Here is a 15,554-nt window from a genome sequence, read left to right as displayed (position 1 = left end):
GAAAAGCATCATGACTGGCGTTAACCATGTTTGCAATTTTCTATATTTGAAGGGAATCTGTCAGGCTTTTGCTACCTGATGTAAGAGCAGCATGTAAGCAAAGAGACTCTGAATCGAACGATGTATCACTTAGATTAGTGGCTGCAGCTGTTCTGACACAGTGAAAGCTATTATTTTTAACATATAGCAGAGCCCAAACAGCTGCCCCCGCTCACACCAGGCTTTTCAGTGTACATTTCCATAGACAGAAGCTGCTAATCACAGAAGGGGCGGAGTCTGACTACAGACCTCTTAGCACAGTCCAGCATCAAAGCACATCACCTCCCTGCTCACTCCGCCTTTGCTACAGAGCGCGCAAGCAGGTGACACGCCGGGCTGTGCTGAGTGGGAAACGCCGCCCAGTGACTCAGAGACTGTGACCGCCTGCGGTGATGTCAGCTGAATAGGAAGTTGACGTGACATGACCGGATCCCTGAGGTCATGGAGCCCGGGGGTTACGCCATGGGGACGAGCAGTCCGCAATAGCGCCGCTCACAGGTGCTATTGACAACACAAGGTATTTGAGAGAAATATTGTTTCTCAACATAATATCGATGTGGCCAATTGTGAATATGGGTGAACCACCCCTTTAACTCTTCGAGCATGTTGGCTTAAGATTACATAGTAAAAACATCCCAACAGAGTCCTTTTTAGTTATTGGGTAAGAAATGCAAGAAGATTAATATTATAGAACTATGAGAAATGAGAAACCTTTGTGCTATTATGTATATATATAATACAGCCACTGGTATGGTATATCAATATGACAATCCTGAAATACAGCAATAATACCTAAAATATAACTTTTAATAATTCCTCTAAAAATAGGGAAGGATTACCTTGCCTATGCATAAAATTAAATTAAATTAAATATATTAGCAGCGTCATCCATCAGATTATTAACCATAAATAGCAAGAAGTCCTATTTAGACTCCAGCTACCAGTGTGATCAGTGATTTTTTCACAACCGGTTGATGCTGGAAAACAATAACCAGAGATACAGACACCATAGGCTAACCTGATACTCTCTATCAGGGAACAATCTCACCCAAATCCTGGTATCTTGTTTCCCAGAGTGTCAGCGTGTCATCATATTCGGCGTAATCCAAAGAGACCTTCATCAAAAACTGTCCAGGACGAACGCTGTGACCACCTGATAACCCAGTATAGGTCTACTCCTTTAAGCTCCCCTGATGAATGTCACACAGGAAACGCGTCGGGAGGAGGAGAGTCTGGGAGAGGAGAAGTGGGTCTTTTCATAAGGGGTCCTGGACCGTTTTTGATGAAGGTCTCTTTGGATTACGCCGAATTTATTATTATTTATGGTTAATAATCTGATGGATGACGCTGCTAATATCAACGGAGTGTAAATAAGCATCTGTGTTATACAAACTACACATCCGGTTGATTAATTCTTGTTGCTATAACACCAACTGTATTTTAGGTGTATCTGCTACCTCACAGGGTCTGCTGGTTTCCCCTTGAAGTTGGGAGAGTTCCAGCAGGTGGTTTATTCCCTGCATTTAATTTAATTTTATGCATAGGCAAGGTAATCCTTCCCTATTTTTAAAGGAATTATTAAAAGTTATATTTTAGGTATTATTGTTGTATTATGTATATATACTGTACATACATATATAATGTATATACAGTATATATACATAATAGCACAAAGGTTTCTCATTTCTCATAGTTCTATAATATTAATCTTCTTGCATTTGCGTCAAGGCTAAACAAGTCAATAGAACAACATATATATTATATACATATAGGTGTACGTACGTGTGTGTGTGTGTGTTTGTGTTTGTGTGTGTGTGTATATATAATATGTATGTTGTTCTATGGACTTTTTTAGCCTTGCTGCAGGGACCAAGGTGTGGCTCCACATTACCAGCCACATGGATAACATAATCCTGACCACATTAATGTGTTGGTACCTTTTGCGTTGATGTACATGATGGTTTAGATTGACGCAATGTCCAAATCGTATTTATGTAGTGAAAGGAAGTGTGGGATGCATCGCTTCATATCTAGGCAGATTTCGTTTTTGTCATTTAAGTACCTTTTGGTCTTTATTTTTGTTGTATTGTAGGAAAGAAAAAAAACCTTTAAAGGGGGATGTCAACCACTCAGACAAACCTTCTCATTGACTAAACAGTGTCTTGAAAAATTATTCATACCCCATGAACTTTCCCACATTTTTTCATGTTACACCAAGAAACTTAATTGTATTTTTTTGGGATTTTATCTGATGTATCACCACCAAGTAGGATGTATTTGTGAAGTATACAGGAAATTATACATGGTTTTCTAAATATGTATAAAATAGTAATCTTTAAATTGCATTTGTATTTAGCTCTCCTAAGTTAATATTTGTAGGACCTTTTAGTGCAATTACTGCTGCAAGTCTTCTGGGATAGGTCTCTATCAGCATTGCACATTTAGTGCCAAATAGCTCTAGGTCAGTGATATTGGATGGGGCGTCTGTGAGCAGCAATTTTCAAGTCTTATCACAGATTCTCAATGGGATTCAGGTCTGGACTGACTGGGCCATTCACACACATGAAGATGCTTTCTATGATCTAAACCATCCATTGTTGATCTGGCCATATGTTTAGGGTCATTGTCCTGGTGGAAGATGAACCTACACCCCAGTCCCTCACCCCAAATATTACCTTCTTTATTCTTCACAAATATTTGCTACTTTGTGTTGGTATATCACATAAAATCCCAATAAAATACATTTAAGTTTGTTGAAAACTTCACAAAGTATGAATACTTTTTCTAAGCATTGTATATGACGCCATGGAAAATAATAACCGCTATACTTCTGGTGCGGGCACCATTTAAGTGAAGGCCTCACTGGGTCTCCCAGGATTTGACATTCTAATGTCACAAGAGTTCTGCGGACAGTCAGCGGCCGCTTTCTCACTTTCTTCAGACGAAACTGACACCAGCGAGTGATGGCTGCCGCTCTCTGACTTCCTTCTGATGTCCTCTTTGGTTGCAGGGTTTGCATCACATAATGTCACACAACCCCATGCAGACCCTGTGCAGTCATCGCTTGACCACAGGAGATTATGGCAATTATTATTTTACAGGGGGTGATTTAGTGATTGAGGGGGGGTTGGCCAAGTAGTGGACAACCCCTTTAATTAGACATTTGCACATTTTGCAGAACATGGAATTCTATTCCTCCAGTTTCATAACTACTTTTGCTTTCACAGGTAATACCATTTATCTTTGGGAGTTCCTATTGGCTTTACTTCAAGACAAAGCTACGTGTCCAAAGTACATTAAGTGGACCCAGAGAGAAAAGGGCATTTTCAAATTGGTGGATTCCAAGGCTGTTTCTAAGCTTTGGGGAAAGCACAAAAACAAGCCTGACATGAACTATGAAACGATGGGCAGGGCACTCAGGTAAGCTGACACACAGGGGAGCATTGTATCGGCTCATATAATGCCTCAGCAGATGGTTGCTACTTAAAGGGTTTGTTCAGTCGCAGAAGAAAAGTCGGTAGTCACTCTGTGTGATGTATGCACTGTATACCCCGTATAGGTGGGTGGTCACATCTTACCCTGGCTTCTCTTGATAGAAAACTGATAGAAGTAATTTTAACTACCAAGTGCACAGAGAACACAGAGGAGGGACAGACTGCACATCACATACTGTCATGATTTGGCCGTCTGAAATCTCAGTGACTGCAGACTTTTCATTTGAGACCGGACAACCCCTTTAAGCAACCATTTTTTATCCAGCTATCCACTCTGGTGCTGGAACACAGCAGCTATCTTATTCTCACTATTAACTGCTGTATATGTACACGATTTTGTGTTGGTAAATGGTTGAACTTTTAAACTGAAAATATAAAATAATTGCCATATGATCTAATAATGAGGTTGTTAGCAAAATAATGTTAAACTAATTCTTTGAGCATAAGTATAATATTGAAAGATGTAACTATATGCTCAGATGTTTTTAGATGAAAGAACTAATCATGAAGGATCAACAAAGTCTGTAGCGGCAGCCGCTTTTAAAATATATATTGGAGGTAGTGGAGAAGTCTCAGTACGCCTCCCTGACAAAAAAGCCCCGTAGTAGCTTCGAAACGCGTAGGATTGCGAGCCTCATCAGCCGCCGTACTCCTTGGTGACGTCACCATCGGCCCTGACTCCACACCTTGCCTGCACTGTCTGTGAGCGCCAATATCCAGGCATCACAGCTGCGGCATCCTGAGGTGATCAGGGCAAGTGCATCTAGTGGGATAGACCCGCAAAGCACTTTTCTTCTTCCTGCGGCTTTCTTTGGATCGTCACAGCTTTCATGTATTCGAGCTCACACCTGTGGCTGCGGTCCGTTTGCCTGCTTATGTGTTCAGCTCGCCTTGCACGGATCACAGTAATACACAACCAACTTATATGTATCCATTTCTCATTTCACCCCTTGTTCCCCTCTCCCTCTGGTTAATTCCTTTTGATCTAAGTTTGGAGAGGTCATTAACCAGTGTGGATGTATTGTGTCTTTTACTGTAACCTGGGAAATCTATTTGAATGTTTTAGTGTAATACTTTATATATAGATCACGGCTTTACCAGTCCAGTTGGATTTATCAATGTTCAGTGGGTGGTTTCATTTGCTACACTGGCAGCATTGTGTTTTTTGGACCATAAACCTTACATACACCTTGAGAATTGATGTATTATTGACCATTTAAAAACTAGTTGCAAGGAGTTGGCCCCTAAATTTATGAGTCCATTCCAGATTATTCAATGCATTAATCCTGTCATTTTCCATCTGAAGTCAACTTCTATGTTAAAGGTTGCAAATACTTTCCATATCTCCATATATTTCCATATTCATCAGGTGAATACCTGATGAAGGCGGAGTATGCTGCCGAAACATGTTGTGAAGTGATGTTCCTGAAGCCGAATAAAGTTTTAAATGTAATCGTGCCCGGTTTCCCTGCTTTGCCGCCCGGAAAAGAATACCGCTGTAATTTTTTTTCTATAACTTGAGTTTTGCAAACCCAGTCCCAGCAGACTAGGCGGAATTGAACATTACAAGGATCAATGAATTTATGCAATCCAGGTTTCACCTATAAAACGCCTTAGTAACCATTTTGCCTATTTATTTTTATAGAATTCCTACCTTCATTATCTGTCTATACTATTATTGATATTATATCGGCAGCCCAGTAATATCTATTGTTCTATTATATTAAAAACCTTTGATGGGTCTACACACAGGTCCTATTTTATTACCAACAGTAAAACCCATCCAATTGTGCACTTTTAGGAAATCTCAAAAGTTTGGCTAGCTCCAGTATTATTTATCATCTATGTGCAAGTATAGCGAACTCTTCTCTGGTGCTGTTGACCCTACAAACGCTGGTGGAGCAGTGTGTATCTTCTTTATCAGCAAGTATTCAGTTTGCTTGTCCATCACTGTTTCCTTTGTCCCTATCAAGGTCCCTCTTTCTTCTTATAGCATACAACAACTCTTTTAACTAGTCCTGGGCTGAGTATATACCTCTACAGTTCCTGTATATGTCTTCACTCCTGGTTCTGTGTCTTCTGGTGTGTCCTCCTCCACTCGTTTTAATTCTGTCCTTTATATCCTGTTGCCCTGTTCCTCGCTGATACAAGTGCTATCCGGTAAGTCCTGCCTGATGTGCCATCGTTAATGGTCCATGTTGCTCACCCTGACTTGCGGCATAGAGAATCCACTTTACCAGATAAGAACATAACACCTGTCTTGGACGGAGGAAGTACCCATTTTTTGACAACCTCCCCATTTATTGCCTTTGGGACTCACTGGAAAAGTTGAACAGTTCAGAGGTCGAACATATGAGGAACACTCAAGATAGGGCTTTGTTTGTAGAGCCTGATTTCCAGGTTTCAGAGCGTCCATTTAAGGATTGTAGAGAAAAATGTAACATTTTAGTAATAATCCTTTATCATACTTAGAATTTCATTATTATAAATGTAATAAGTCTCTTTTGGTTGGGTAAGTAAAATATCCATATTTTGACATCTATTTGCCTTTTGCAGGTACTATTACCAAAGAGGTATTTTAGCAAAAGTGGAAGGCCAGCGCCTTGTATATCAGTTCAAAGAAATGCCAAAGGATCTCATATACATTGACGATGAAGACTCAAGCTCTGCAGAATACTCAGGAAATTTGCATTCTCCAATTTCTACTCCCAATCGAAATCAAGCCCGAGTGTCTAAAGTCTCTCCAAATCCAAGAGGATGCTCAACCACTGTTGTAAAGTCACCCAAATTAAAAGTGAAAGAACTAGAGGAATCTAGCCAGCAACAATTATTACCATCAGATATGCTGAGGACAGTGACTCCTACACAGTCACCTCATCCAACTCAGCTATATCGGACAGTCCATCTAATGTCGGGGCAGGCTATTCCTGATCAAGGCCTAACGTGCACCATTCAGAATGATAACATGCCTTCTGTACAGACGATCAGGTGAGTTCCCTTTTCAAGTATAATGCCCATAGTGCAATTGTACTGTGTTTTATTTTCCAGAAATCAGAGCACTTCAATAGTTATTATCTTTGGTACCGGTATATTATTAACACACGTTCATTTCTACATGAAATATGTAGACACTTTGGCCCTGATTCAACAAACAATGAGCCCAGAATTCTGAGAGTATAAAAGTTTATATGGACTCTTTTACAATAGACTCTTTATGACTCTTTCAATATAGCTTTTTTTGCATACATTCCAAGCTCTCATTCACAACTCAGTATTTTTGTTCAGTATTTCAGTAATATTTGATGCCAAAACCAGGAGTGTCACCGAAACACAAAACAGGCGTCAGTTTTTCAATTATAGTTTTCATCTGTGAGTTCCACTCTTTGCTTTGGTATACAAACAGTGATGAAACACTGATGGAGAAATACTGGTGGTGTCACACACAGCGACAACGACGTCGCTGCTACGTCACCATTTTCTGTGACGTTGCAGCGACGTTCCGTCGCTGTCGCTGTGTGTGACATCCAGCAACGAGCTGGCCCCTGCTGTGAGGTCGCCGCTCGTTGCTGAATGTCCAGCTTCATTTTTTGGTCGTCGCTCTCCCGCTGTGACGCACAGATCGCTGTGTGTGACAGCGAAGAGAGCGACGAAATGAAGCGAGCAGGAAGCAGGAGCCGGCATCTGGCAGCTGCGGTAAGATGTAACCAAGGTAAACATCGGGTAACCAAGGTGGTTACCCGATATTTACCTTAGTTACCAGCCTCCGCCGCTCTCACGCTGCCAGTGCCGGCTCCTGCTCTCTGCACATGTAGCTGCAGTACACATTGTGTAATTAACCCGATGTGTACTGTAGCTAGGAGAGCAGGGAGCCGGCGCTCAGTGTGCGCGGCTCCCTGCTCTCTGCACATGTTGCAGCACAGCGATGCGTGTCGTTATGATTGCTGCTTCAGCTGCTGTGTTTGATAGCTAAGCAGCGATCATAGCGACTTACAAGGTCGCTGCTACGTCACAGAAAATGGTGACGTAACAACGACGTCGTTGTCGCTGTCATTTAGTGTGACCCCAGCTTTAATTGTGTGAGCGTATACAGTATGTGTGTATTGAATAATCTGCCACTTCAGTCTGAAGTGGCTGATAACCGGGAACAATAGACTGTGAATCCCCTTGTGCTGCAGTTAGACCAACACATTTTTTATATACTGTATTTTTCGGGTTATAAGATGCACTTTTCCTCCCAAAAATTTGGGAGGAAAATGAGGGGTGCAACTCATAAGCTAAATGTAGCTTACTGTGGGGTGGTGGACTATGGTCACAGGAGCAAGGGCAATGCTTCTATCTGTGCTGCGGGCGCTGCTAGTGCTCGCTGCGGGCAGTAAGGCAGGGGCCATCCTGAAAATGTCAGCGGTGCAGGCTTCAAATAATGGCGCCCAGAGTCGACATGTGCACAGATTGAGCTTTTTGGCTCAAGGTCTCATCTCTGCACGTGCCACCTCCTGCCCATTGATCTCCCAGCAGTGAACTTAAAGAAAATGGCCCCGGATGTAGGCGTGCGCAGATGAGATCTCAGCTCGTTATTGAGCCTATAAGCTCAATTTGTGCACGTGCTGACTATGGGCGCAGTTTGTTTGATGCCTGCTTTGCCGACAGTTTCTGGATGTTCCTGCCACACAGCGCCCGCAGTGAGCCTCCGAGACACCTGTGGCACCACCTGCAGTGCCACCTGCAACATCGTCCTAATCCACCTCTGCCTCCTGTGATCCCGCTTTACTACCGCTGCCCCCTATCCCCCCCGGGTAAGACACCACCGGATTATAAGACGGACCCGATATTGTTTTTTGTTTTGACCTTTTTTTTTCCTCTAAATTTGGAGTGCATCTTATAATCCGGTGTGTCTTATAAACCGAAAAATATGGCATATATAATTCTAGCCTTACCGCCAAACTGTAGGGTCGATTGTGACCGTGAAATAATACACTGCTTGTTTACAAGAGCAAGCAACAGCATTTCTTCAACAAGTGCTAACAAGTACTGATCTGCATGAAGAAAATTAACTTTAAAGGCGTTTTTTCAGTTAGAAATAATTTTTGCAATTGGGTTTCATTACAAATTGTGCAGTTTTGCTTTTTACAGGCTTTGTTTCCCTGCACTACTGTAAGTCAACTGTGTGTAGATCAGAAAAAGACACACACACGAAAAAAAAATCCTGTTAAGACTGTGAGAACGAGCGCACTGATAGCTTCATAGGAAAACAGTTTGGTGACTGTCTCTTGTCCCAGAAGCTTTCATCACACGGACCACATCTGTGCATACAATGGCTGCTGGTGGAGGAGCAGTGACCGGACCTGTCAATCGGCCTACTCCAATAGTAAAACAGATCACTTGGAAAAGCTGCTTTTCTGTTGGAGGAGGCTAATCTACAGTAGTGATGGGCAGTCCGGCTCTTTTTGGTGATCCGGTTCCCATGGCTCCGCTCACCAAAAAGAGTCGGCTCTTTCAGATCGTTCTCTGCTCCTTATTAAATGTGTTCACCCCAAGTGAACACATATTTAAGATTACAGTAATGCCGCCAAAGCCCCGCCCACCCGTGGCTAAACCCGCCCACTTACAAGGGGCCAATTAGATTGCTGAGTAGGCGGAGTTTAGCCGCGGGTGGGCGGGGTTTTGACGGCGAAAAGAGCCGTTTAGATATTTTAGTGGCTCACACTAGTGATCCGGCTCCTGTCGTTCACAGCAGGGAGCCGGATATTTGTGTCAGATCGTTCGCGACCAACACATCACTAATGGACAGGTCCGGCCACTGCTCCTCCACCAGCATCCATTGTATGGACAGAAGTGCTGGTCAATATTAGAACTTATTGCCATAGACTACATTAAACTTGAACGTGCAGGAAACAAAAGCCAAATGGTACAAATATGAAATGAAGCTCATTGGTAAAAAAATATTTTTAATCCAAAATACATGTATTTAAGTAAGAAAGGAAATTGGCGGTAAAAGTGACCAACCCCCATAAATGGTTTGTCATCTTTTTACTTCGGGAGTGTACCGCTCCTCAGACAGTGGATTACCTGAGTGTTTTCAGGCTTTATAGAAAACCGCTTGTAGTCACTGAGCATGTTTGGCTACAACTGCTAGTCTATAGAACCTTCAAAATTTGGCAGTAAACCTGTAGGAAAATATATAATGCATTTGCTTCAGTTGCCGTTTAATAGCAAGGATTAGACAAAACCTACACAAAGGACTGCACACATCATAGATGACATCGTTAACCTTTATTAGTAACAAAATCACACACATATAAAAGCAGTAATAAAAGTAGTGGACTATTACATCTAAAAACGTATCAAAGATGATGCAAAAGAATAGAAATAATGGATCGGCACTGAATAAAAGGTGTGTATGTATTAATTACTATTATATGTGTATGAAAAGGACAAAAATATATATATGTATGATATTAGAAGTGTAGACATACACAGTGTGAACCTGGTGTATGCCACCTACAGTAACAACACATATGTGTGGGTTTGAAAAGCAAAAATCCTCCAAGCAGTGACAAATAACACTATAGCAGGAGGATTTAGACTTTTCTCACCCATTCATTTGTGTTTACTGTAGGTGGCATACACCAAGTTCACACTGAGTATGTAAATACTTCTAATATCCATATATAATACACATATATAATATCTCACTTCCTTTCACTCTTTGGTGGGTGACACAACAGTTTACCTCCAGGCAATGTCTGTTTAGATCACTGCTTTTGCATTATTTGCATGTGGACTGGTTAGTACTTTAATTAAATATTACCGTGATCACAATAATTTAAATAATTTACATTTTTGTCCCTGTTGCCAAATGCATATTATATTATAATGTTAACGCTTATTATATGTATATCCCTCTGTCACAAACCACCGGGGGGGTCACTCAGAAATCCCCCGCGCTGGCTACCAGTACGTCACAATCGGGGGGTAACAAGTGGGGGTCACCCCTCCTTTATACCTCCCGACCGACAGACAGAGCACGTGATGCGCTCTCTAGCGCCCCTCTTATAGTCAGGCCAATTATGGAATTGCCCGACAATAAGCAAGGAGGCCGCTATACTACTTATGCCGATTATTGAAGGGTCCCCGGTGAGAGTAAGGTATATATTCCCCCGACCTCCGCGGGCGGAATATATAAAATCTCCCCGAATCTCACTGGCCTCCCCACAATAATCCTTGGCACAATTCGCTGCCACCAACCGATTTACGGTAACTATTAGCCGAACACACAGACGTGGGATTCAAGATCGAGATAACAGAACAGCCCAAGATTAATTATATAATTTAATCAGCCTAAAGCACACTAGAACTACAATATATACAATAGGGAATCTACAGAATATACATATGTCAGAGTACAGTTACAATCAAAGCATGGGTTACAAACAGGCATACACAGTTCCAGCAGTTACCTTGTTGCGTCTGGCCACAGGGGGGCGCTGTACCCAGGTTTCTAGGATCCTTCCCACAGATGTTTCCTACACGTGCCCCCAGCGAAAAGAACACTGGAAAATGGCCGAAGTAGGGTTATCAACCTGGGCAAATCCAGGTCCCCTCCTACCTTAGTGACCTCAGAGGGAGCACTGCTCCACCCCTGGCTTGAGTTATGGACAATCCACAACATGGAATATGGGCCATAACTTTGCCTGGGAGCGTCGTAGGCGGACGCCAATGCTCTCATTGTGACAGTTATGAATTTAGCTACAGAACGAGGGGACTCATGACCTGTCTGCCAGTTCCCCATTGGCTGATATCACGCCTGGGGCATTTCCCAATGTCCTGCTCCCATAAAAAGGGTGTGCCGGCATCGTCCGCATGCGGAGACACCATTTTTATGGTTGCCATATTTATCGGAAATATGGCTTGCGAGATATGAACCATTTTTTACTGGAGTCGTTCTGTCTGGCTATTTCCATAGCCTTGCTAACTAGCTAGCAGCCCCCACTACAGGGTCACGGCAGGGAGTCATCCTGTGTCCATTGTCCCTAAGCCACCTAATTTCCATATCACAGGACATGGCCATGGAGGTGTAAGTGGAACACTGAGAACAAGAAGGGAGGGGGCACTGCCAGGGAGTGATGAGGGATTATGACTGGAGTCATAATTCATCTTCATATCCCGGGATTTGCCTCACACCCTCTCTTTCTCTATATATATAATTTATAATATATATGCAGTACAGCCCAAAAGTTTGGACACCTTCTCATTCAAAGGGTTTTCTTTATTTTCATGACTCTAAAAATTGTAGATTCACATTGAAGGCATCAATACTATGAATGAAAACATGTGGAATGAAATACTTAGTGTGAAACAACTGAAAATGTCTTATATTCTAGGTTCTTCAAAGTAGCACCTTTTGCTTTGATTACTACTTTGCACACTCTTGGCATTCTCTTGATGAGCTTTAAGAGGTAGTCACCGGAAATGGTTTTCCAACAGCCTTGGAGTTCCCAGAGATGCTTAGCATTTGTTGGCCCTTTTGCCTTCACTCTGCGGTCCAGCTCACCCCAAACCATCTCGATTAGGTTTAGGTCTGGTGACTGTGGAGACCAGGTCATCTGGCGTAGCACCCCATCACTCTCCTTCTTAGTCAAATAGCCCTTACACAGCCTGGAGGTGTGTTTGGGGTCATTGTCCTGTTGAAAAATAAATGATGGTCCAACTAAACGCAAATCAGATGGAATAGCATGCCGCTGCAAGATGCTGTGGGTAGCCATGCTGGTTTAGTAGGTCTTCAATTTTGAATAAATCCCCAACAGTGTCACCAGCAAAGCACCCCCACACCATCACACCTCCTCCTCCATACTTCACTGTGGGAACCAGGCATGTAGAGTCCATCCGTTCACCTTTTCTACAAAGACACGGTGGTTGGGTCCAAAGATCTCAAATTTGGACTCATCAGACCAAAGCACAGATTTCCACTGGTCTAATGTCCATTCCTTGTGTTCTTTAGCCCAAACAAGTCTCTTCTGCTTGTTGCCTGTCTTTAGCAGTGGTTTCCTAGCAGCTATTTTACCATGAAGGCCTGCTGCACAAAGTCTCCTCTTAACAGTTGTTCTAGAGATGAGGTGTGTCCAAACTTTTGGTCTGTACTGTGTGTATGTATTATATATAATGTGTGTGTATATACTGTACATATACTGTGTATATACTATATATAGATATACTATATATATATATATGTATTATAACATAATATTCACACACCTTTTATACAACTACGATCCATTATTTATATTATTTATATTAGTCTTTTACAGTATAGGTATTTTTGAATGTCATCTATGATGTTAGTCATTTTGTGTAGGTTTTTGTACAACTGCTAGTCTGCAGCGGTAGCCAGTTATCTAAGCATGAGTAATAAAAAAATAGAATTATCAAGAAAAGGGAGTAAAATTTTGACAACATAGAAAATTGGAAAGTTGCTGTATTTTACAATCTCTCTCCAATTATAGCCAACTTTAAAGAATAACCCTTAATTAAAATATGACTGTGGCATACAAATGTTACACGAGCTGCATCGGTGCTGGAGATGAGTGGGGTTGTCTGAATGGGGGAGTTTGAAGCGAAGTTTGAACCTACGGTACAGTTTGCAGATGAAATCTGTCCTGCATTTGTCGGAAATTCACATAGTATTATCCTATAATGTGTATACAGTGCCTGTTCTGATTGTAATACGATAATGCTGCTTTGCTCCAAATTTTTGTTTTGTCCTGATATCGATGCTTGAATATGGCTATCTTTATCTTCTAGAACGATCCAGTCTCCAGGCCAGGTCCCAGTTGTGGTGTCACCGGGCAATCAGCAGCTGCATACTGTAACACTCCAAACTGTGCCTCTCACCACAGTGATAACAAGCACCGACCCCACCGCTCCGGCAGGGTCACAGAAATTTATACTTCAAGCCATTCCTTCGGGACAGCCTATTTCCGTACTCAAGGATAATATGGTGCTACACCCTCAGAGAGCCGGATCGCCTCCACCGCCCATTGTCCTGAGCTCGAGCCAGGTCCGGCAGGTTCTTAATGGCAGTGTTCAGGGTCTTTGTAATGGAACAGTCAGTGTGCCTTCATCTCCAGCCTTCAGTACAGCCACTCCAGTCATGACCTTCTCAACAAGCACTTCACCTCTGCTTAACCAAACTCCAGGCACAGTCATCACATCAGTCATCAAATCCCCAGAGTCCAAACAAACATTTATTTCTTTCCCCAGTGATGAAGGTCCCGAGGAAGACGCAGGGGAGACTGCTGAGCAAACGGAGCAGAAATATCATCCTCCATGTGTACTGGTGGTAACAAATCCAAATGGATTTCCAGCCCAGATGGAAATTAAAAAGGAAAACGACCCATGGGAGTTTGACTCAAATTAACATAGAAAATTTCTATATATTTAAGATTTTCCAAATGTGATGGGCTCTTCCTCAATATTCTTTCTATATTTTTTTTAAAGAACATCTATATTTTCATAAATCCCTTTTCTCAGTATGTGATGCCTTACCAGTAAAACTTTTAATATCTCTGCAGTTGGTTTTGATTTTTTTTAAGCAATTCTTTTCCTTTTTTTTTCCACATTCTGGAATCTTAATCAGGAAAGTCAAATATTCTTCATAAAGAATTCCACTTGGGCGTATCGCTTATTCCAGGACCCCTATGTTGAAGGAACGTGCCTTTTATTGTTCTCTACGGACAATGTGTAACTGTCTATGATGCAAATATTTTTGAGCTGTTTTTGACAATCTTCCGGTGTGTTCACCACACTGCGCTTTCTGTAAATTCTATTTCGTTAGTCTGTAAATAAGAAAAGCCAATACAGCTTTATATGCTAGCCGTCTGAATATCTCCACGCTGATCTATGACTACTTAAGGGCCAGAATATGAAATAGCCGAAGAATCCGATGTAATGTCACTGAGGTTTTGCACTGTTCTTAAGACCTTTCTTTCAAGTCTTTCTTTTTCCATGTCTTATCCTGTTCTGTCTTTAGCAATAACTACTGTGCCTTTGTGTGATCCAGCTATACATTACATTGGAATATTGCAGGTATCATGAAAGCTATGTAATGATATAGAGGAGCTTTTTTTTGTTTTTGTTTTTTTACTTGTAAATAATGTATATTTCCTTACAACCCTGGAAACAAATGCTGAATAACAAATGAATACAAACATAATTTCCGTGCATTATGAGAAATTCCAACCAAGCAAATTATTTTATAGCCTCAAGAGATCTATATATGTTTAGAGTTCAAATGTTATACTATATTGATAGAGATGAAATTTGTATTTAAAAGAAAATGTTAAACTGTTGAAATACTTTTCAAGCTGTTTTTGTATTTTTAATTGGTTTATTAAAAAAATAAATCTATGTTCACAGAAAAACATTTATATCCCTGCTTTTGATGTGTTTTGTTCTTCTTTTTTTTTTTACCGTGATCTGATTAAGAATTAGTGTCTCCTGATTCCGCATTGAATTCTTCCACGAAATCATCTATATTGCCCATTCTGAAACATATGATATTAAGATATTAGTGACTTTGTTGCTAAAGGTAGAGCAAAAATCGACAGTTAGTTCATGGTTGCACATAGCGTAACTGTTGGATTTTTTTTTTTTGTACAGAAAATCATTTTGATTTCTATAGCTCCAACATATTCCGCAGCACTTTACATTTCAGAGGAAACTTGAACAAACAAGATAAGACATTACAGTAATACATAATTCAATACGTACGAAGAGCGGTGAGGGCGTTCAACACAAGCTTACAATCTATGAGGCATAGGAGAGGCACAAAAGGTAAAAAATAAAGTACTTGTGTAAGAATCGACTAAATAGTTCTGCAAAATGAATATTTCATGAAAACTTGTGCAAATATTTAGTAATAGGTCAGATGCCATTTGAGTGATGGCCAAATCTATAAAGAATTCTAATTATCATTATCTTTACCAATGATAACAGACTTGACTTCTGCCTTTGGACTTTCTCATT

The 15,554-nt window shown here is 41.2% G+C and overlaps 1 protein-coding gene across 6 annotated transcripts in view; it reads left to right on the top strand.

The window, feature by feature from the left end:
* The window catches only part of ELF1 (E74 like ETS transcription factor 1), a 203,588-nt gene extending 188,644 nt beyond the window's left edge, over positions 1 to 14,944 (top strand). For all 6 annotated transcript variants that reach the window (XM_075336846.1, XM_075336847.1, XM_075336844.1 and 3 more), the window contains 3 exons: positions 3,267 to 3,459; positions 6,090 to 6,521; positions 13,332 to 14,944. In XM_075336846.1, the coding sequence (XP_075192961.1) occupies positions 3,267 to 3,459; positions 6,090 to 6,521; positions 13,332 to 13,947 (1,241 nt within the window). In that variant the 3' untranslated portion in view covers positions 13,948 to 14,944. The remainder of the gene's footprint in view (positions 1 to 3,266; positions 3,460 to 6,089; positions 6,522 to 13,331) is intronic.
* Positions 14,945 to 15,554: the final 610 nt, after the last annotated feature.

The sequence above is a fragment of the Anomaloglossus baeobatrachus genome, chromosome 2, assembly GCF_048569485.1.
Source record: "Anomaloglossus baeobatrachus isolate aAnoBae1 chromosome 2, aAnoBae1.hap1, whole genome shotgun sequence".
NCBI classification, from domain to species: domain Eukaryota; kingdom Metazoa; phylum Chordata; class Amphibia; order Anura; family Aromobatidae; genus Anomaloglossus; species Anomaloglossus baeobatrachus.
The sequence above is the reverse complement of the archived record's forward strand: the minus strand, read 5'-3'. Positions and strand labels throughout refer to the sequence as shown.